The following is a 24,524-nucleotide window of genomic DNA, read 5'->3' on the forward strand; positions in this document are numbered from 1 at the left end:
TCAGAAGAGTATGTCATCTTATGGAATACAATATTCTTAACATTTAATTAATTAAAAAAATTTCCATGATTTGAATCCACGATAGTATCGTATTTTGTTAACATACCTTTAACACATTTAATGTTACAATTTATTACCGGATTGAAGCTATGTATTATTTTAAACTTATAATTATTTTAAATTATTCCGACGTTTCGCGTGCTTCACAGCGTGCGTCACGGTGACTGAAGACAAAAGCTGTTGAATGTCAAAAAGTATCTCAGCTGTAGAGAAAGTTATATTATCTGTATTTTTTCCCTCGGAATTCATATAGACTAAACGATTTTGATCCTTGAAAAGTGGCTCCGCTGGTGCGAGCTTGTGTTTTTTTTATAATGTTTACTTTTGTCCAATATTTCTTATAATTTTAGCATAGCCTGCAATTGTCAAGTGTTTAAGCTCTGTCAAGTTGGAGAAAAAAATATTTTTGATAGAAAAATAGCCTTTATCACCTGAGTAACATGATCGCTGCCGGGTCTAAATTCGCTCGACTTCACCCGCTCGTAGATGCCAGCCAACATGTCCCTGTCGATGTCTCCACAGTCGTCGATGCCCCGCAAGTTGCGAACAAAGTCATCGAGCGACATTCGAGCTTCCGGTTTGAGATTCGGTGTGTGCAAATCGGTGTTTAGCATTATAATAGCGAACGCTAATACGAATATCTGAAATTAATTATAAATATGAAGTTCTTATAAATCTTTAAAATGAATTGAAACATAATCAATATTTAGATCACGATTGAAGTCGCTACAAAGGGTTTTTAAAAAGTTTATTTAAAAAAGTTAGTGTCGTCATTGTTGATTGGTTTTTCCTACCCACCAATAGTTTTTGCCGCAGTTTGTTTGAATTTTTCTCTATAATTGCCATTTTTTGATTAAAGCTGCTTGCGTTCATAAAGAAGTTTTTACTTAAAACTAAAAGTGCGTTCAATATAAACGAAGTTGCAATAAAAAGATCATACCGTATCCTGAGTACGAAGCCTCTGTACGAAGTCTGGATTGCACACGCAGTAGCGCCTTGCGAATGCCTCTACCAGCCTCTCGATCTTTTGTGCCTCCCCTGGCAGACGGAAATGCGCCTGATACCTGCGCAGTGCCACGTCAACCGCCATACCGGACAGATCCAGCTCGTTTACGAAACATCTAGAAAGTAAAGAAAATTAGCGTATCTAATTTCGTCGTGTATGGGACAACTTCAACAATAAGAGCAAGCGTTTAATAAATAAACCAATAAATTTCTTTGTGTATGCTCCAAACCTCTGTTAAGGCTCACAAATAATTACTTTTTTAAATATACTCACTCTAACGCAGCCATGTTGAACTGGTTCTGCAGGTTTCCAAGATATTCCCCAATCATCTGCTTGCTTAACCCTTTTCTGGTGATAAGGAATCTTGCTACTCCTCTCGGAGAGTTCTCCAGGAAACCACGTGAGATCAAATAGCCAATACCACGCTCTGGTTTTTTGTTGAATAGATTTAAACCCACGCGATACTGACGTTTACGTACAGTTTCTGATACCTAAAAAACAATTTAACTCGTAAAAGATGAGGTCCTATCCGGCCTGAAGGACCATGTACTAAATATAGAAAATTGTATCGTTTTTAACACTCGCGCGGGGCAAAAATAAATAAATATGTAAACCAAATAAGAAAACGCTAAGTGATTTCATAAAAAAATAATAATAGTGGACCGGTAAAGAGTCATATGTAGTGTTGTTTAGTTATTACCTTCAAAGGCTGTTGATGGGTATGCTGGTGCTCATGCTGCGGTCGACAACAGGCAGCGGCAGGCGGTGCTTCATAGTAGGGCGGAGCGTCCTGTCTTTTCCAGACATTGAACCTGTCAGCTTCATAGAGCGTACCAGACGCAGTACGAGTGTGCTGGAACTGCGGTTCTTGGATGTGGATGTGTGGCTCCTAGAAAAATATAATTTGCATTATAATATTTAAAACACATTCGCGTTTTAGTGCGTTGATATTTTCTGAGATGCAAGAAAATTCAAAAAATATGACGAGGGTTCTATCTCAAAACATATTAAGCATTTCTTTATATAATACCTTAAAAGTCAATTGAAGCTATCATTCAATATGTTCGTGTACGGTATTTCTTCAAAAATATTTTAATTTGATAAAAAAATACCTGTTGCCTAGGTTGGTACACCTGATGGTAATGCCTGTGCTCCTGAGACGATGATGAAGACGAGGACTGTACGGAGGACATAGACCCCCCTCTCACCACCGCACCCCCGCACTCCGCTCTTCGGAGCGACACGGGGCTTTCCGCACTGGGGACAAACGTATTTAATTAGTAAACATATATTACCTTGTATAAGTTGCATCATAGATTAAGCCGACCTGACCAATATGAACACGATTTTTTTAATATTATTTGTTTACCCATAACTAACGACGGTATATGAAGATTTTTTTGGAGAAAGACTGAAGCAAATGTAACTTATAAATATTAATAAACAAATATAATGCGAAAAACATGATTGCTCTCGTAAACCAGCACTAATCGCCAATACTAATCGCTTTTAGATAAAGCGTCTCGTGGTCGTACGTTCGTATCACGGACTCGGACGGACGGACTTAAGACTCGCTCGTACGGTGAAGGAAAACATCGTAAGGGATGCTTTAGACTCAAAAATTGACAGCGCCTGCACAGAATGCTGATCACCTACTTTCATAATAAAACTTTTAGCTATAAAACCTAAGGAATTAACAATATTAGAGCAGAGCTCTTTATAGATTTACACAAAATATTTTTTAAGGGTGTTTCGTGAGTACACGATTGTTTAATGAATTCGAGTTAAAATTTTCAAAATTCTATATGAAGTGAATGACATCATACACAATAAAAATTCGTTAAAAATGAAACCAATAGTTAAGCTTTCAGTTAACTAGTACAAAATTAATTGATACAGATTATCTGATCATAATTATCAACACACGTAAGTAGTTATGCAATTAATGAAACATTCGTCATTATATTTACTTAAAACAATTTTAGCAGTTTAACTTACTTGAGTGTAATACTACTTGTCCGTTTTGGCACTTCCGGCGGATGTCGTCTCGCATTTGCCGCCTGGATTGCGGCTAGCTGCTGCTGTTGCCGCGCTGTTGGGGACGACAGTGGTTTACCACCGGAGGAGAGTAGGTTCCCGTATATTGGACCTGAGGCATACAAATTTTTTATTTTAGAGTCGCTCATGTATTTGTGATAGGTATAAACATTTGGAGCAGTTTGTGAGTATGTGATAGTATAAAAAAGATTTATCGTAATTTTAGACTACCCTTTTTATTTTGGATATGAAGGTCCAAACCCTTAAAAATATTATGAATTACGACTCCGAAACATGTCTCATTAAAAAAACTAATTCGTAATTAATTAATTTAAAAAATGTACCTGAGTTATTCAACAACTGGTGGTTGTGTAGAGATTCGTTATGAGACGAGGAAGTCGATATATTTGTCACTGAACCGCTCACGGAACAGCTGCACACCTGAAGAAAATATTCATTTATTACACTATATACGTAAATTAAAAAAAAACAGTAAGTGCGCGCAATACCGTCTCCCTTATCCGGATGGAAGATGGTCGAAAACCGAAAGAACTGGGCAAAAGGACAGCCCAATAGCGTTTGGTATATCTGTATAAATTTCTAGATGTATTGAATCGTTTATTGTAAAGAATTTTTTGATGATATAAATAAAGATAAAGATCTACTGAGTAACTCTACATTTACTTTTTTTAACACGAAATCTATGAAGACTTTATATTAGAAATTCAAAACTTTTCTTTTTACACCATATAGTAACTAAAATGATTGTTGCTTCAACCTACGCAGTCTAAGCGGGTAAATATTAATTTGAATTTGTTTTACAATATATATTTTGCGATTAAAAAGAGTCGCGGAGAGCTTAGGGAGTGTTCAAATACATCATCACGCAATTTTTGGAGATTCTTGACCCCCCCCCCATGAAACGCGCCGTAACGTTTCTGTATCCAATAGTAAAACGTTTCGTGAATATATATAAATTACCATCATGTGGTGTAAAGTGGAAAACAATATTAACAATAACGCGTAATTTAGTCCCCGCCCCTCATCGTAACGTTTTTCAAGAGGACCCCCCCCCCAAAATTCGTTACGTAATACTTGAACGCTCCGTTATTGCCAGATCTTCTTCAGAACTGGCAATAAATGTAAAATAAGAAGCATTTCATACACATTTCTGTTTTTGACTTTCATAAGTGTACATTGTGTTATCTATATGAATAATATAGAATTTGAAAATAATACTTTATATAGAAAAGTAGTAACTAAATATTAACTATTTTTGTATAGATTTTATATCGTACTGTTTTTGACGTTCATAAGTGTACATTGTGTTATCTATATGAATAATATAGAATTTGAAAATAATACTTTATATAGAAAAGTAGTAACTAAATATTAACTATTTTTGTATAGATTTTATATCGTACTGTTTTGGACGTTCATAAGTGTACATTGTGTTATCTATATGAATAATATAGAATTTGAAAATAATACTTTATATAGAAAAGTAGTAACTAAATATTAACTATTTTTGTATAGATTTTATATAGTACTGTTTTTGACGTTCATAAGTGTACATTGTGTTATCTGTATGAATAATATAGAATTTGAAAATAATACTTTATATAGAAAAGTAGTAACTAAATATTAACTATTTTTGTATAGATTTTATATCGTACTGTTTTGGACGTTCATAAGTGTACATTGTGTTATCTATATGAATAATATAGAATTTGAAAATAATACTTTATATAGAAAAGTAGTAACTAAATATTAACTATTTTTGTATAGATTTTATATAGTAATGTTTTTGACGTTCATAAGTGTACATTGTGTTATCTATATGAATAATGTAGAATTTGAATATAATACTTTATATAGAAAAGTATCAACTAAATATATACTCTTTTTATATACATTTTATATAGTACATGTATTCTATTGAATAAAAGCAGTCTGCGCTTCCTCAGCAATGTATGTAGGACGTAAAGCATACGTATGGAGAAATTTCCATATATGGAATATACTTATTGTGTTGGAAATTTGTGTGGCTAAATACTTTATAAAATGTTAATTAATTTAAAATATAATTAACGATGTTCTTAATGTAAGCCATTAACGTAAAATTATCTAGAGTATTTGCTTTTATAAACATTCTTCGCGATTCTTATCTCTTATCATCATAGTAGATCATAAAATTACTCACAAAAATTTATAATATTAATTGTATTTTGCCTTACATCTTAAAGTTTTTCAGTTTTAAATGTACAGTTAATATAAATGTTATTAAATATAAAAATACGACTTTGAATACATAATTAAACTTTGTTTGAAGCACACCGTCTATTGACATTGTACGGTTATCCTATTAATTGTATGTAAACGTAAAATATAATTATTATAATATAAAATTCAATACTGTAATTATTGCAAGAATTGTATTTGTTATCTTGGACTGATTGAGGTAATTTTGGGATTTGTCATTCGTAATTTGCGACAGTACTCGATGTAGATTTAGACATTATTGTATTTCTGCCTTTGATTAGTTTTCAGGGTCTAATTTAGACCTTTTTCACAGACTAAAACAGGTATTGAAGTTTGACATACATTGTCACTATTAGCATTAAGAGACTTAACATAAATACATAAACAAATATTATTACATAAAATAAATAAACCAGTGGCGCTACAACCTTTTTAGGTCTGGGCCTCAGATGTCTGTGTCTGTTTTATGATCATTTGTAAATTGAATAGGCAAGTAGGTGATCGGCCTTCTGTGCCTGACACACGCCCTCGACTTTTTTCGGTCTAAGGCAAGCCGGTTTCCTCACGATGTTTTCCTTCACCGTTTGAGCTAATGTTAAATGCGCACATGGAAGGAAAGTCCTTTGGTGAACAGCCGGGGATCGAACCCATGACCTCAGGGACGTGAGCAAGCCGAAACAGTAAAAGTATCGCATTTGTGAGAAAAACTAATAAAAGTAGATTTTATGATTAAATAGAAAAAAAGTGTATTACCACTACATTAAAAATGAAGCCCTACATACTCAACTTGCACAAACAAAACACATACTAACATCATACTGTGCTTTTCCACACCACAACGGAACTCGTCCACTTTTCAAGAACCAAAAATGTTTATTTCTAACAATTTTCTTTATCAAAATTTTATTTCTATACGGCTCCATAATCACTGTTAAACGTTACAACTGTACAACGATACTATTATTACTGATAATGACCGAATATGAATTTAGGAGATGACGCTGGTAAAACTGTAGAGGAAATTAGGCTTTATGTCTCGACAATAAAGCTCAAAGCTGTGTAAGTCACGAAATATCAAGTTACTGTGTGATACGATAATTACGTAGACAAATATTTGCATCCGCGTCCACGAAATAATGGAAATAGGCATTGTTTAATATACATTTTATAAGTGAAATTAAATTTAAAAAAAAAATGGCGCTACAACCTTTTTAGGTCTGGGCCTCAGATTTCTGTAAATGAATAGGCAAGTAGGTGTTCAGCCCTCTGTGCCTGACGCACGCCGTCGACTTTTTGGGTCTAAGGCAAGTCGGTTTCCTCACCATGTTTTCCTGTTCGAGCGAATGTTAAATGCGCACAAAGAAAGAAAATCCATTGGTGCATAGCCGGTGATCGAACCTACGACCTCAGGGATGAGCGTCGCACGCTGAAGCTAGTGGCTTCAGCGTGCGACGCCAACACAGCTCTAAATTAAATTAAGACAAATTTGCGCGCCATTACGTGTGGTTTTATTTTAGATTGTATTAAGTTCAGATTGTACCACTATAACGTATTTGTACCATATTTTTTTTTTAATATAAAATAGGGGGCAAACGGGCAGGAGGCTCACCTGATGTTAAGTGATACCGTATTATTAATATATACCATATTATTGCAAATAAATTATTATTATAATATAACGGTTATCTGGGGTTCTAAATAATATGTAAACCACACGCAATAACTGATTTACAATTCGCGTATTTCGTTACGCGGAATTAGGTTAGCGAGAGATAAACAAGAGAGAGAAATATACAAACATTATTTTTGAACGGTTTAGTTTTACATAATATTTATTTAATTTAATTTAACAATAAATTTTACAACAATTTTTTTTTTTGCTATATTTAACCTCGTCATTTACATTGTCTTTTGAGAATTAAGCGTCTTCTATGTCATTGTAATTAATAGAAAATATTACCATTAATATTGTAAAATAATCAGTACAAAGAAATTTAGCTCTGGACCTCAGATTTCTGTATCTGTTTAGTGATCCTTGTTTTTTTTCTTCTTCTAAAAGTCACGTGAGTGATCAGTCTTCTGTGCCTGACAAACGTGCGCACGATATTTTCATTTACAAGCAAGTGTTAAATGCGCACATAGATAGACATAGTCCATTGCACAGCTGGGAATCGAACCTACGACAACTGGGATGAGAGTCACACGTTGATACCACTAGGCCAACACCGCTTTATATGGGCATAATGTAACAATCGAAAAATAATGTCTTTTTTAACAAAAATATGTTAAAAATTTAAAAAGGAATGTTTGCATAATTTTACTTACTCCGCTATCTGCGTCTCCCCTGTGCGGTATTTCACTCGCGATCATGTGTATTTGATGCGCCGACTGCTGGACCCTGGCCACCATAGCATCCACATCGTTCGAGTCACAGCCGATGTGGTTGCTTGAATTAAAAAAAAAAATCTTATTGAATTATACTACAACATATATTAGCTGTAGCAAGGTTGTACGTTTTGCTTATTAAGCGTGAGGATTGCCTATAATGTCGGAGTAACGCCCCAAAGCATAGCTGCTAAATGTGTGTGTGTGTGTCAGCTACGACGCACGATTGCAGTTTACTGCTTACGAACGATAATTATGATATATATCGAATAGAAAAAAAAGGGTAAATGAACGCATCTGCTAAAATGATAAGAGAAACAAACATATATCTGTAATTATTCAGATTATTCATATTACTTCAATAAAGCGTATTACATAAAGTATGTTACAAAACAATATAAATAATAATAATAATAACAATAATAATTGTGTTCAATTTATACAAATGCAATTTTAGAGAGAGAATGAGATGGAATCATTCTTTTACACGTTCAATCCTACAGATATATATGTTTGTCTTTTTTTACGTAACGCCTCAACTTTTCGTGTTACACTTGACTTTACTCCTCATAAAATTTCCGTACCGGGCATTATAACTCAATCGTATTCGATCGCACAAAGACTAATTTACATAAATTTTTCATTTATATACCAATAATTGTATAATATATTGCAGAGAATGCAATAAGGAAATGCCAGGATGTTTTTAAATATTGATAAATTATTAAATACATTATCAAATTTAGATAATCTTAGGCTCATAGTATGTCAAAAGCTATTTAAATTAACAATTCAATATGAAACGAACTACAGTGTATGGTGAGTCAACTGACAAAAGGTTTGCTTCGTGTCAGTAACAAAGAATAAATATTTTTGTATATATTTTAATCGAAACCTCGATTTTTTTAAAGTATATGTATTTGTGATATAAATTTAAACAGTTGTTTGGAGCAATCTATAATGGTAGCTTATTTTGTTAAAAGTAAACATAAAATGTTGACAATTATTGTATTGTCTTTTGTTAACATAGCTTTTACACATTAAGAAAACACTTAAACGGATTAAAGCTATGTATTATTATAAACTTATAATTATTTACATAATTTTTAATTTAAAAAATTCCAACGTTTCGCGTGCTTTACAGCGTGTGCGTCACGGGGACTGACAATTATTTTTCACCGGCATATTTGACAACTTCTTCAAACTAGTAGATCTATTCTACTTACCCCAAGTCGACATCATGTCTCTCCCGGAGTGACATGGACCGCATTGGCCTGGTGAGGGCCAGAGATTTCTCCACACCCCCAGGGCTCTTTTGTAGCATCGTATTGGCGTAAATATCGTTGCCTAAAGATGTAATTATTATTATTGATATGGTAGATAGTATGGGTGACACCAGACCTGGTGCTTTTCGTTTAACGAATAATTATTGCAATACAGCGAGGAAATGCTGCCAAAATTAATGGTTAAGCACTGCTACAAGGATTAAATTAAAATAAAAAACTATTATAAAAAAAATTATGTTAATTAAATTATAATGATTAATGTCATCATAAAATATGCCTAACATTTTACGGAGAGTTTCTTATACGAGGTGTTAACTGAACCATTGAAGTTGGTGATCTAGAGAATTGAAAAACGCGCATATAAAAAAAACCTAGATATGTTTTAATTTTATTAAATAAACAAAATTAAGGACCATATCATAAAACTAGAACCTAGTAAAAACATCTGTGAATCGCTTTTTTTTTTCAAATTCGATAGCGCTCAATTTTAAACAATAATTATAAAGCCAATTAACTCACCGTTAATCATCAAATGATCGCCATCCTGCATCCGTCGAGCATTCGAATCGGCTGCCTTGGCCATAGCAGTGATAGCGCTGAATTTCTTTAGAAGTTGCCGCCTTCTAAACGCGCGTTGGATCGTCACCGCGGCTCTGCGCGCGCGCAACCCACCGTAACGTCTCTCCAATATCTCAACTTGTTTGTCCAACAAATCTTGTGACATTTCATACCGACTGAAATTGTAATATTAGGTTTTTACAATTTTGTTTTATTATGTCGTGATTTAGTCGTAATGTTAGTGTTACTTTCATGGTCTCATTATTACGTTAAGTCAATGAAAGATTGTCAAGTTAAGGGTAACATTCAGAATCGAGACTTATCGCTTTAGACATTCGGGAGTTATATGTCCCGACTCTAGTTATATGTCGATCTAAGGTTCGGACCCATCGTAAAGTAAATATTGTCTTCACAATTAATAACACTTCTAGATTGATATAAACATGAATTTATAACATTTTTTACATCGCCTGATCTTCGTGATTCACACACAGTCAGTATGAAAAGCATGTATAATGCAATAAATTCTTTTAATTACGTTAATTAATTTTATTTATAAGTATGTCAATAAATTCAATATACTAGTGTAAGGCCGAATACAGTATGGAGAAAACGCTAAGTACAAGCAGAACTTGTCATGTATACTAACAGTGGAGTGAGATTTGCAGATGGATTAAGGCATATGTTGAAGAATTAAGCATGTAAAGAATTCATTTAATACCTTCAAGTATATAATTTAAATATATCTGTTAACATTTCATTTATACTAATCACACAAAATAGGAATTATTGTATGTCACAAAAATTATTCATTACAAAATAAATCTTTTAAATAAATCGGGACTGCATCAGTTGAAGTAGTTTTAGTATGTCCTTTGAATCATATAATACTATGAATTTCATGCATGTTAATATCAATGAATATTACTGCATTACGTTTATCATTTGTTACTGATAAGCATTTGATATATATTTAGTACCAATTATCCTTTGATGTAATGAAGTAACCTAGAGATGTTTATATCTTTTTTCTGAACTTTTCATTATTGAAAAAAAAATCTTTAAAACAGTACATTAAACATGGCTGTATTTTTTTAAATAATTTTTGGAATTAATTTAAGTACTTTAAATATTTTATTTTACTTTTCAAGGATAGCCGATTCGTATAGCAAGGAAGATAAGTTATCTAATACAAGGATGACTCATGATTTGCATAGGTTAACTAATTGGCGTTATGTATCGTTTTCATGCTAAGTGCTGCGTATGAATTCGCGAATGTCAAGACATAACGGCTGTATTAAAATCTCGTAATCCCTTAGTCGGGTTTGGGGCTTTCATTTCTCCGTATATATATATTATTTTTCTAATTTTGCTAATATAGCTTTGATATTGTATATTATAATCACGATAATCAATCATTATATTTGACCACGACCAAAACAATATTGGAATATTTTTTCATAAAACATAGTGCTGCTTATATATGCCTACATTCCAGCTAAACATATTAAAAATAGAAAGAACTATAAATTAGTGTAGAATTTCAACTATAGCAATCGGACAAAGCATAACGTATTGCAACGTAAAAAAAGTATTGATCCTATAGAAATTCATTTTCTTATACATTCTTTAAACCGTGCCTATTAATAAATATCTAATTGCGTCATTCAATTTATATATTATAATGATTCACATTATATTATAAAACATGTGAGCGAAAGAGACGAAAGACCATAACTTAAATGAGTGCAATTAGGCTGATTAAGTGTCTTTATCGTCTAATTATCGTATAAATTCATTTAAGTAATAAACTTCCTACTAAAAAATACTAAGCAATTTCACAATTTGATGTCCAACTAATCAATTACCTATATCTCTAGGGCCTACTCTTACCAGCTCTAATTAGTCTCAATAGTATATACTATATATATCACGTATATATATTACGCGTCACGTTGTTTGTCAACTATGGACTCAATCAAACATGCGCACCGTGTGCAATTTAAAAGATAGGGTAGCTTACATATATATAATTCTACTGTACGTGTGTCACTGAACTACTCGTAAACGGCTCGACCGATATTAATGATTTTTTTGTATGCGTTTGGGTGGCGTCCTGGATGGTTTAGATTCACAAATCAGCCCGGAAGATGGCGCTGTAGATTTTAATACGTTGTTTAATATCCTAATCGCTTGAAACATCATGCAGGACAACGTCTGTCGGGTCCGCTAGTATACTATATAACCCATAATTTTCGTAACTCCTGATAAATTCGTGTTTTATTACGAGACCTTAAAGCCACTATGCCTTGACATCTGAACATCATACATTGTATGCAGGTTAGACTCGAACACAAGGGAAGGTTTATTCAATTGCGTCTACCATTCGAGTAGGATAGGTCTCCATTCCTTTAACATACCCTCGGGTAAGTTTCCCCCTTTTTTGGGGTAAACTGGAATCTTTTTGCGCTATCCCAGTACTGCCAATGATCCCCACGTCTGTGCCACGCCTATGGAAGGAACTAAATTGTCAAATCAGGTCACATTTTTTGGAATTCAAACGTTTTTGTTGATAATATATAGAAAAATGAGACCTTTTTTTTATATTTACAATATATAATTATTTTTTTATAAATTCCACAATTAGTTTAAAATCCCTGTATACTCTATATAACCAATTTCTACGTAAGTATGTACCTGTTGGTATGAACAGCCAATCCGAAGCCCTCTGGCGGCGCGGCGATATAAAGCGGCGGTGCCGGTTCCGCTGCGCCCGCGCACAGTCCTGCACCGGTCGACGCATTCGAGGCAGACGAGCATGACGAGTTTGAATGGTTTAGAGCTGAAATACATATTCTATAATAAGTATCTCAAATCATCAATCAAATAACGGCACTGTTAGTAATAATATTTCTTTGCGTTTCTACGATACAAATTCAAAGATTAGTTACCATGTGGACTGAAAATCCAAGCCAGGCACTGTTTAATTTTCAATGTTGACGTTATACTGACGCGTATTACGTGACAGTTTATGCAATATACCCATTAATTAAATGACATATTTAAAACTCCATTAATATCCCGCAGTTAAAATATAACCCAGTATAATAGCAATGTAAATCACTAATTAACCTGACTTGCAAATTTCCTACACGTTATTGTAAAAACAAACAAGTATAATTAAATTCTAATTACCACTGTTTATTCTATTGTATGTAAAATTCGTTGTATTTTAAGTTTGATTAAAAGCTACTTATTTTATCATAAATAAGTAGCTTTTAATCAAACTTTCTGTGACGGCATATTATATAACAATGCTGTTTGGACATGCCCGTGTTTTAATATACAAACCGTAGACTATTTTACAGTATGAAAAATAAAGGCTATTGAGAGTAATTTGTACTGTATTATTACATATAGGCCTCATAAGCATAATATATAAACAAGTCATCAAATAGAAGAATCAGTCTCGGTTTAAAAAAAAACACATCAAATTTACCTATATCATTAACAAATTCGTATCCCATCTCTAAAAAGGTGCCCCTATAAATGTCACGAGCATAAAGCTATCACACTAGTCCGAGTAACAGTCGTATCGAGTATACGGGCTTGGAAAAAGAGAAAATCCATCAGGACATTTCGCAATTTTCCATGTAAACGAATTATAAGGTGGATGAAATTCAAATAATTAAGTTATCGGCCCGCTCGATAACACGCATGTATATACTTAATATATTTTTGTAATAAACGAATATTTGTGCCTTCACTGTGACATCGTGAAACATTACGATCTAGCCTAACTTAAGAAAGTGTCCTATAACACGCAGTACTTTCCCTTAATGGAAAGCCCTTAATAGAGACTGTACTCTGTTCTTGTGTTCTATCTTTACTTAATAATAACTAATTTTCTTCATAATCATTTAAAGAATCCGTTGAATTAACCGCTTGACAGTTTCAAGCCAAAAGACCACCTTTGGGGAATTAAAATTTGCCAATATAGACTGATGTAATACAGCGTATTAAACGACCTTTATGAATACAAGAAATTCAGTTAGCATATTGTTGATTGTTCTTAGGTCTTTAGAAACAAAAATATAGTATATTTTCGTTTGTAATTTGTAATCCCAATACTCACCAGGCATAGGTCGATGAACTGCTGTAACATATCTGTTGCCTTCCATGTAACCGCGGTCAGGCTCCGCGTGGTGCGCATGGTGTCCGCTGTGAATATTGTGCTGGTGGGAGTAGAACCCGTCCGGGGGGTGAAGAGTCACCCCGCCGCTGTTCTCCTCCTCGTCGACCTTCTGGGAGAAGCTGGAACAAGAAATGATAATATTAGTGACTATGCAGAGTACGAAATGTGGGGCTGGTTTTTAAATGTATGTAAATAATCATTTTATCTAAAATTATTACTTATTTTAAATATGAAACATTACATTAGTTTAGGTTATATAATATATATATTATTAAGAAATTAAGTTTACCAATTTTTTATCGTTTTATTATTTATTACGGAGGCGTTGATATTTTATTGGATTAAGAAAAACCATCTTGTTTACAAACAAACACCAACTTGTTTTGTTCCTCATTTTGCTCAACATAATTGTTTTATTAGGCGGAAAGTCTTTCAATCATTGTTCTCTCTTGGGGACATCTTATAAGAGATGTGTGATAATTAATGACCCAGAACTAAACTTAACTTATACCGAAACTCAGGTCGTGTCGATAGATATAAGTAATTACTTTCAATGATTACATGTTTAACTTAAAAATAATTGTGACTTTAGGATAAATATTGGACAAAACTAAAGAACTACAAGAGAAGTCAATCTGTTTCCTGTGTTAGTTAGTTGTAACTTATTCATTATGAAACCTAGGTTATATTGGGAGTTATGACTGAATAGCAAGTATTAGGAAGTCCCACCAGCCAGGCAAATATTAAACATTGGGTGTACCCGGTGGCTACAGTCGTTTTGACAGGTAGTTAACTTCCCTGAACTACTATAGAAAAAGCCTTCTAACCAGTACTTCCTGAGATTATTAATTTACTAGTAAACATATATCATACGCTCACTTGAAGCTACTCAACAAGCAAAGTTATATACAAAACTTTATGAATAAATAAAGTAGCCATTAGTGGCTGAAACTAGGTTCAGCCTGCAATATTCTTGAGGTCTTTGGTTCACCCTTAGCCCCAATATAATTTCTGTCTATGTGCGTATACCAATCGCTCGTTCAGTGAAATAAACCATCGTGAGGAAAGCGGTATATCACAAAACCAAAAATCGAAGACGTGTCAGAAATCTGAAATCTATCATTTTGGGTTGTAGCGCCACTGTATTATTATTATTGTGACATCAACACTATACGACATGTTTTGTATGTAAGTGCCCAAGATAATATTATTTCGTATATTACGACAAATGCATGTTTGTTTTTATCAGACATTTCTGTTTGTCCCGTCCCGGGGAATAGAGGCCATTAATTTGGTCCATTGTTAGCATAATTGCGTCCTCATTATTTATTAAAACACTAGGACAGAGAACTAAACCGGTTTGAATGTAGGTTAGGTCAAGCTTTTCTACTAACGAGAATTTAAGCTCGGCTGAGTGATTAAAAATAATTATTTCATACATATTGCTCTTCTCAACATGTTATGCATTTTACATTAATGTATGGTATGTAATGGTACACTTGACCGATATTTATATTGTTAAGCGTAAAAAATATTTAATCTTTTTTTATTAATACATCCCGTAATAACTTCGTAAGACATAGGGCACATACATTTCTGCGTTTGCCTTTTTTATATAAGCAAGTAGAACTACCCTGACACGGCGAATTTTTGGCCAAAGACAATTTCTTCCCAATATCAATATGTTATGTATAAAGTAAATATAAACAGGTTAAAGTTAAAACTAATTTCTTAAAAATTGAATTCAAAAATCTGTCAAAATATCAATGCGTGAGAATATAGACATTAACTAGCAGACAAGAGTCACCAGCCAATTCTTTTTACTCAACGATAAAGACTAATTGTGCCTAATTAATAAAAGTTTTAAACTGTACCTTTATAGCGTTTAGTATTTAGACCATTAATTTTGACAACAATTATATAAACCGTAACTATTCTTATTAATCATGATATCATAATAATTAATACGATATTAATTATCATATTCTTGTATAATGGGCTGATTGTGCGGTTTTTTATAATTACTCCATTTGAATGAGAGATTTATTATTATTAATTATAAATTGGTACATCTCAGTTCATTCTGTTGATCAGTATATTTAATATTTATTTTTAGATAATTCATAAATAAGTAAACATCAATACTCCCATGCATAAAAAGATTACGATTATCTTTGAATCAATTTGTGTGGTCAAAAGAATCACAAGCGGCTTTATGTACGGTAACAGATAAACAATGACTTTGAAATATCTGAGATAATTTTCGATATCAACAATCGACGTTTCACTAGTAAAACAATAATATTCCATAAAATTGAGCCTTGAGACTTCAGCGACTCTCACCTTGAGGTTGTAGGTTCGAAACCCTGTGCACCAATGGACTTTCTATGCGCATTAACACTTGCTAGTACGGTGAAGGACAATGTCGTTAGAAAATCTTAGACCCAAAAAGTCGACGGCGTTTGGATGTTCACTTACTTAAAAAGAAAACAAATGATAAGGAAACTGGGTCTAAACCTAAAAGGTTGTAGTAGTTTAATATGCCGCCAAAAAGCTATAAGGCAATTCTAGATTTGATCAAATTATTTGTTGGTTGAACGGCAATATGTATTTGGAGACCCTAACTAAATAATAAAAAAATTAGCGTTGGCCAAGCGATGTATTCGGCTTCATGTGCTGTAATAGTCCAATTGGTGACTCTCTGGTAACCGTGGAAAACGAAACGAAGAACTCGGATTTTGTACTACGCTACGGTGAGGTTAAATCAGTCCGACAGACACACGATGGATAGTGTAAATAACACATTAGTTATATTACATACATATACTGTTGTAGTTGTAAGTATTTTGTACTAATTCCCCTGAATACCGGGCACTATATTAATTAAATGTATGTATATCCTCAATATGAAGCAACCAAAAGTTACAAGGAATTCATTGCAGATAAATTTATCAGGACCTATATCTTTTATCTCTGGAGATAACACGATTCCTATCGCAATGCTTGCTCAGTGAAAATATCTGGGACATAACACTCGAATAAGGGCGTGAGTCAATATTATAAAATATGCAATTAAATTATGCAATATTTCAATTTTATCACCTGTACGTACATAATAGAATTTCAACGTAAAATAATGTTTAATACTGGTACTGAAATCGATTCCGAGCGGAATAATAAATAATCAACTATTTACAGAACATGCATGCCCCGTGTACACACGGACTTACTTAAAATAAAAAAAAGGGTTTTAAACGATTTTGGAAAAATCGGTTCAAAGGTATTAAAATAATATTAAAAACGTGATAAAAATTTTCAAAACAGGCACATAACCCACACAAAAAGACTATTTATAGAATTTATAAATGATAAAAACATATTACAAATGGCATGACGATGTTGACTTGAAACTCGACTTCAGTAGGTCTTCAGATATTATCTTTGAGAACCTTTAAGTGTTGTTCAAATGACAATAAAAGTTTTAAAAATACACGAGGATAAAAGCAAATTGGAGTGGTTATATTTAATCTACATCATATTTGAAGTTTATATTCTAATTTCATATTAATTTGGTATAATTTCCCATATTATATCTCAAAAAACAGGTGAAAAAGCGACATTTGGTAAATATTTACTTTAAGAAAAACACTTTTTCGACGGATTAAAGCTATGTATTATTAAAACTTATAATTATTGACATAATTCTAAATTTTAATTTTTTAAGTGTTTTTCTTAATGTGTAAAAGCTATTTTAACAAAAGACAATACTACATATTTACTTGATATTATCATTATAAAAAATAAAATTGTATACATGGTGTTTCATAGACAATCACATTAAAATAACGTACGAGACCTCAATGGTATTACATGATTTTCAAAATTTGATTTAAATCTGTTTAGACGATTGGACACAATAATGATTTTTGATATTGTAATTCTACTTTTTAGACTGTTATGTGTTAATACTGACGTATTATTTAGATCTAATATTGGAATATGTTAGTCTGAAATGAAATAACAAATCAATATGTTGTTTATTTATTATTTCAGGTAATTGATTAATTGTTTATTACTTTACTTATCTTTATATATATTTAAATTTTGATAAATGATTAGTTATTTATTTAAAAACTATATATATATATATTATTTATTGTAGTTAGAGTAGTAAGTATAATGTTTTATTTACTATGGAACATTTAGAGTTTAATTTGTTTTAAATTATATTAAAGAGTATTAAACGTTAATTTTACTATTATGATATAATTAAATACAATTTTTTCGGTTTAGCGAAAAGTCGCCAAGGTAACCCAAACTTCGATTCAGTACTGTATATTCGTAAAACCAGTCTTCTGTAGCCACGCGAGCATTTTTTCCTTCGGAATTCGAACGTTCGCTATTCGTTTAACTACTCAGCCAGGGAGACAGTTATAAAAAATCGGTGGAGCGTGCAATTTTTACCGTAGCCTTTCCGTGCTTCGGACCATGAATAATAATTACTCCATAAGTATGTCAGACTAGAATACACATGGATTCACAGTTAAACATAACTCTCAAGAAATGTATCAAATTTCAATTAAAAACTACCAAAACTTCAGAACTAGACGACTGACACCAATTCGAGTAATTTATATATTTTTGAACTCTGAGGAAGGTTTTTACAGAGAGAAAAATGGCACGGATAAAACCTAAAAGTCGCTACCGGAAAAGCGAAAGATATATGGGGAGCAGTGCAGTGTTGGCCTAGTGGCTTCAGCGTCCTTGGGTAGAATGCCTGTCGAACCCCGAGGGCCCATCTTAAGGGCGTGTGAAGGGCAGAGGTGTTAAGTGGGAAATGAGTGTAGAGCCAGCCGCGTCAAGCTCGATATACACGGGCCTGCGTAAGCGCATCACCTCATTTGAAAAAAAAAAGTGGCTTCAGTGTACGACTCTCATCCCTGATGTCATAGGTTCGATCCCCGGCTGTGCACCAATGGACTTTCTTTCTATGTGCATATTTAATAATAACTCGAACGGTGAAGGAAAACATGGTAAGGAAACCTGCCCGTATCTTATGAAATTATTTCCTGCAAATTTTTCTTTCCCGTTTTACAATATTATATAGATTTACATAATTTCAGTTTATTATTTTATCAAAGTATCGAAATATTTCCAGGCTATTTTATCGTTTTTTTTTTGCATAACTATACAAGTTCCGAGAACAGGTAAAATCTTTAATATTAATAATTTAATTTTATCTTGTAGTTGCTTGTTTAGCAATTGTTGGATTCCAGCCAAAACGGTGCAATAAAATATACCTAGGACACGGAAATCTAGATTTCCTCTAGACCTCGCAAACAAAGTCATAATTTCTATGGCGACACAAATACCTTGTGGATTTAATGTTACATTTAAAGATAGCAATAGTGTGGATTGATAGAGGCAGGACAATGACAGCGGAAGATTTTCACAGTACAATTTTCATGTATGAAAATGACGGTAGTAACAAAATACCTCTTAACCTTATTTATCCTTTCAGGCAATCACTGTGAGTAAAGAAAAAAAGTAATAAATTACATAAGGTAGGCAAGAAGTGGAAAAATACACATTACATATAGAGAAACAAAAAAATAAATTATCCACTTTAATCGCCAACCTTCGAAAGCGATGGTAGATGCAGAAGAATCTAAGAAGACTATTTAGTTCATAAAAGGATATTTTTCACGCATATAGCTTTAAAGAACAACGGAAAAGAACATACTGGCATACATTACACAATATTGTTGTGGTAGATGAATGCAAATTGGGGTAGCCTGAATGTAAATAAAAAATGTACTAAATAACCAACAAATACGTTTCGCGAATATTTATCGTCACTGGAGACAAGATAGTCACGATTCTTGTGTTTAGAAAGTTCGAGAAAAGCAACAATTTGAGCTTCTCCGTAAACCGTTCATTGTTATGAGAAAGCGAGTCTATAAAGCTATCATATATATTATTAAGGCTGAGCTTGTAGTTGTTGTTGTCATAAGTTTATAACCTATAAAAGACAAATGTGAACTAATTGATACTTCAGACTCGACGAAAATAATGCAATATGACATATCATAACTTGTATTATATCATCATAAATATTATTAATTGCAGACCACTTTTATAAAAATGCACTTCAATATTCCAGCCTACCAGACTCGAAATCGTGCTTTGTTTCACGTTCCTCACATCAACGCCAACTATGTAAAGAACTATTTAAGCCTTGACTTGTTTAAGCTACCGCGAATAATACAAAAAAGTATTAAGAATGTCCATAATGCTAAATAACATGCATCATGAACACACCCCACATACACACTCTGACATACACACCATTACACAACACAGCCGAATTAGGTATTACTTAGTTTTCACTTAGATTTTTCCTTTCGTATATAAATATTTTTTTAATTATAAATATTATCTATACCGCCTTTGGCTAGTTTTAGTATAATTGTTTTTTGTTGTATATAATAGATGTTAGCAGTAGGATTACGAAAAAAATAAATAGCATTTAGTACCAAAGCAACTAAACGTCAACAACGACTGGCTGCATCAGTATGAGTGAGATTTTTTTGGCCAAAGTCCAAAGGTTATAAAAGGGGTACAGCGAACAAGACCAATATGAATCACACCGCAAATGCTGGTGATGTTATATATTAATGTATTATAACAAAAATAAAATATACAACATATAATATAAACCAAAATATAGTTTTTAAATGAAATCACAAAATATTTTAGTATTATATTGGCCTAATGGAATGAAAATACCTACCTAGTTCATCCTCTAATATTGTATTCCCAAACATTCATTAACACTTTATTTATATCAGATATACACAAAGCATTGGATGTAAAAGGGCAGTCTTACCACCAAGTCTTTATAACCCAGATGATTTGACGGAAAGGCAACATTACTATACAATATTTAAAAACTGTTAGTATCACATAACGCACAGTAGTATCGTAAATCACTTCTGAACTGTGGAGACACATACATCATGATCCTATTATAATATTGGATTTATGTGGTCTGCAGTGATAAAAATACGTATGATCTTCGTAACATAATCGAGTATTAGGACGTTTGACGGATAGTAGGATAATCAAAATATGTATAATATTTAATTTCAGCAAATAAAATGACTGAATCTCAGTACTTTTTATCGATACAAGGTGAAGGGCTAAGTGACCTCATAACGAAGCCTTATTTTAAATTCTTACAAAATGTGTAACTGCTAAAGTGATACTGAAGGTTTTTTTTTACGGGATGCAAACGTCAAGCTGGTCCCTTTAAATTAATAAACTGATAACCGCCGCTCATTGACACCTGCAACGGGGGCTTGCGAGTGTAGTGACGACCTCTCAGGTACGCTTTCAATTACACATTTTTCTTGAAGGCTTTCGTTCGTAGCGGTTTGAAAAATATTATCGAAATATATTAAAGGTTAATTACCTAAAACCTACATAGTAATAATAAAATTAATAAAAAGAAAATTAAAACAAAATTTAAAAAGTTTGGTCCCTGTGGTAGGTCCTTTACCATTGGCAGCATTTCCTCTTTGTATTGCGATACTTATTCATAGAACGAGCACCAGCTCTTTGGTAATATATTACATTATATGTAAAGCGAATGTAAATATCACGTACAACTTGTTATATTTATCTTAACAACAGTAGACAAAGTAAATATTATTCAAGTGCATACACTCAGTCATTTCACATAACAAGTGAATAAAATTCAAAACACCAACTACAACTTCTCCTCATAGCACGGACAAAACTCAATTACACACCAACTTTCACCACAATTATTGCTTTCCTAGCAATCGCCTTATTGTACAGTCGCACAAGTCTGGAGTGCACTGAAATAAACATAACATAACCATAGCCGTTCAAATGCCTAATTAGATTTCGCTACGACCTTGTCATCTGTTTCAAACGATTTTAAGCCTTACAATAATGCAAATTCATCGCATTTCTGTGGAACAAGATAAACATGATATTACAGTAACTTTTTGCGGCACAGATAATTTAAGTGATAAAGGCTGCCAATTAATTCCTTACCCTATTATTTTATTGGAGCGGCGCCAGGGCACGGCCTTGTAGAACACCCCAAGCGAAACGTTACATATGTTACCCGTTTCGACATAATTTCTGAACGTATTTTCATTTAGGTCACAAAACATATTCCGAAGCAGGTCAAGAATTTAATCAGGAGCACGAGTATCCCATCCACATATATCATAAGCAGCTGTTAATTCTAGGTGAACATTTTAATGAGACAAATTAATTAAACCTTCCAACTACAGTTTGCTTATATGAATAAGGTAGGAGACGAGATGATACTCAAATGAAACGAAACGGGACCTTCCATTGTCACCAGGCGTAAGAGGGATTTCTATTCACTTGCGGACTTGATTAATACCGCTGAATGCACCGCAGGACTGACCCAGTTTCAGAAAAAAAAATTGTTATTAAAACCGCCCATGTTTGTGAGGGCGAGATTGCCTGGTTCAACGAAATGGGCCGCGGTTGAGTTTTTAACGATTTCAATCTGCGTTTTCAATTACACGGCAACCGCTTACAAATTATAAAAATGCTTTTAACTTTTACTAAAAAAACATTTTTGAAAGCAATTAGTATTTTTTTATGTATATTTAAATTAAGTAAATATTAATTGGCACAAACCTGCTTTATTATCCAAGTTTTTAGTAATTAAATTTGTAACATCCAGACTGGTTGGGAAGTTATTGTATGCGCGTAAATATTCAACGGGAGACCTTAATCAAATCCTACATAGAGAACTAGGTCACACTCGAAGTGAAAACTGTAATAAACTAATAGTAACTTAAATCAAATCCTAAAATATTTTAGTTAACAGAGACGTCATGGAACATTACGAACCAACTTCAGACCAATATGTAATTTAAATCTAACCAAATTTACTAGAATATTTAACATAAGAAAATATCTAATAACACTACTTACAGTGTGTATTAGGGGGAAGACAATATGACCAATTTTTTCAGTTACCGCTGTTTAGCATTTAAGAGTAACGTGTTCTAACTAAAAGGAATTTCTTTTCACTAAGATTCATAAGAAGACATTCACGTTAATTTATTATTGTAAAATAATTATTACTAATAGTTGATATACGTAAAATAGATGTTTTGGAGAGATTATAGAACAATTATTATCGTATCAAATTCGAATGTCCATTTATCGAAAGCGTTGTAGGAACTAGTAGTTAACTAATACAAAGAGGGTTCAGCCTTGTTCTGAAGTTCAGTAAATAACATATAAAGAAATGGTTTATAAATACAACGTATTAGAAAATAAATCTAATATATTTTAATTCTATTTTTTTGTATAGAATTAGAATAGTTTTCTTGTAAAAGAAATTAACTTTGACGTAGCTCACACACTGTATGTTAATTTTTTTTTATAAAGATAATATAAAATCGATAGTACCAATATTTGTAAATATGAGAACACCGTGTATAGTTACGGGCTGCATTGTTTATAACACCATGTGTCTATTTTATTTTTGTATAGTAGGTTTTGTTTGTTCTAGGTACATGGTCTTCACATATAATTATCAAATCAATGTGTACAAAATACTGTAAAAAGTAATGTAAAATATTAAGTATGGAGGTTTTTGCCCATTTTTCTCTATACGAAACTACCTAGCCACTTTTTTTTTGGAATCTTTAACTTTATTGAAATAAACGACTTCACTTTAAATTCCTATATTAGAAATCTATATTATCTATATATAGGCGTCGCAGACTTGTAGAGGTAGTCAAAAAAGGAAGAATGACTTTCTATCAGTCTTACTTTCTTTCAAGCTTCTGCAAAGCTTGTCCCGACTTTCCCCTATCAAAGCACACTCACCCGTAATCCTCAGCTAACCCAGGCTTCTGACAGAACCAGGACCTTGTTAGCTTTGCAGCTTCCAAGAGCACTCCACCCAAGTCACCGATCCTCATGCCAGTACAGCAACACCCATCACCTTCACCCTCCACAAGAACCACTTTCGACTCTGACTTCGCCACTTTGAATTCTATTTAACCGTCAATTCACTTTTTCATTGGCTTGTCTTTATTGACATTTTTATTATATGTTTTACTTCGATTTATTGCATTGCTTTAATGTTCTGTCACTTTCACTATAAATCAATGTCAGTTTTCACTAAATACGTCAATAAACTTAAAAACTTGTTAATAAGTATTCCCTGTAAGATTAAAAATTGTAAATCTTCCTAATATTGTTCTAGGTGACTGAGACAACTGAGTTTGTACAAACCAACAATACTAAACATAAATATGGAACGAGAAACGCGCTATTAGGCGCAAATAACTTAGCGATATGAACGAAATATTGGATTGTGTAAACCTTGAAGACATTCACTCATTTATTAACGGTCATATAACGTAAATCACTCAACAATTACGCAAGGACAATAACACATATCGAATACAAAAAGGGCAACTTTCTCAGAACGTTCCAAGTGTCAATAGATTCTTAGATGTTCAGATGTCTATTGTGACAATTTTACAATACAGGTTGATTTTCGAATTACTCTACTGTAAAGAACTATCATTATATGACAATGCAAGAATGTAAAGAAATAAGTATATATGATTCAGCAATACTTAAAATGAGATATACATAATTATACTAGACTTGGTTATTTACATTCCTACAGTTTTAC

The 24,524-nt window shown here is 32.8% G+C and overlaps 1 protein-coding gene across 5 annotated transcripts in view; it reads right to left on the bottom strand.

The window, feature by feature from the left end:
- LOC123710702 (IQ motif and SEC7 domain-containing protein 2) overlaps positions 1–24,524 on the bottom strand; it is a 144,078-nt gene that overhangs the window by 5,821 nt on the left and 113,733 nt on the right. For 2 of the 5 annotated variants that reach the window (XM_045662800.1, XM_045662799.1), the window contains exons 2-15: positions 23,705–24,044; positions 13,730–13,908; positions 12,292–12,436; positions 12,015–12,104; positions 9,556–9,770; positions 8,977–9,097; positions 7,691–7,811; positions 3,448–3,544; positions 3,065–3,215; positions 2,179–2,323; positions 1,767–1,955; positions 1,340–1,557; positions 1,001–1,181; positions 492–701 (exon numbers count right to left, since the gene is read on the bottom strand). In XM_045662800.1, coding sequence (XP_045518756.1) covers positions 492–701; positions 1,001–1,181; positions 1,340–1,557; positions 1,767–1,955; positions 2,179–2,323; positions 3,065–3,215; positions 3,448–3,544; positions 7,691–7,811; positions 8,977–9,097; positions 9,556–9,770; positions 12,015–12,104; positions 12,292–12,436; positions 13,730–13,908; positions 23,705–23,799 — 2,157 coding nt within the window. In that variant the 5' untranslated portion in view covers positions 23,800–24,044. The remainder of the gene's footprint in view (positions 1–491; positions 702–1,000; positions 1,182–1,339; positions 1,558–1,766; positions 1,956–2,178; positions 2,324–3,064; positions 3,216–3,447; positions 3,545–7,690; positions 7,812–8,976; positions 9,098–9,555; positions 9,771–12,014; positions 12,105–12,291; positions 12,437–13,729; positions 13,909–23,704; positions 24,045–24,524) is intronic. The other 3 variants (XM_045662797.1, XM_045662798.1, XM_045662801.1) reach the window with 2 other exon arrangements.

The sequence above is a fragment of the Pieris brassicae genome, chromosome 6 (assembly GCF_905147105.1).
Source record: "Pieris brassicae chromosome 6, ilPieBrab1.1, whole genome shotgun sequence".
Taxonomy (NCBI): Eukaryota; Metazoa; Arthropoda; class Insecta; order Lepidoptera; family Pieridae; genus Pieris; species Pieris brassicae.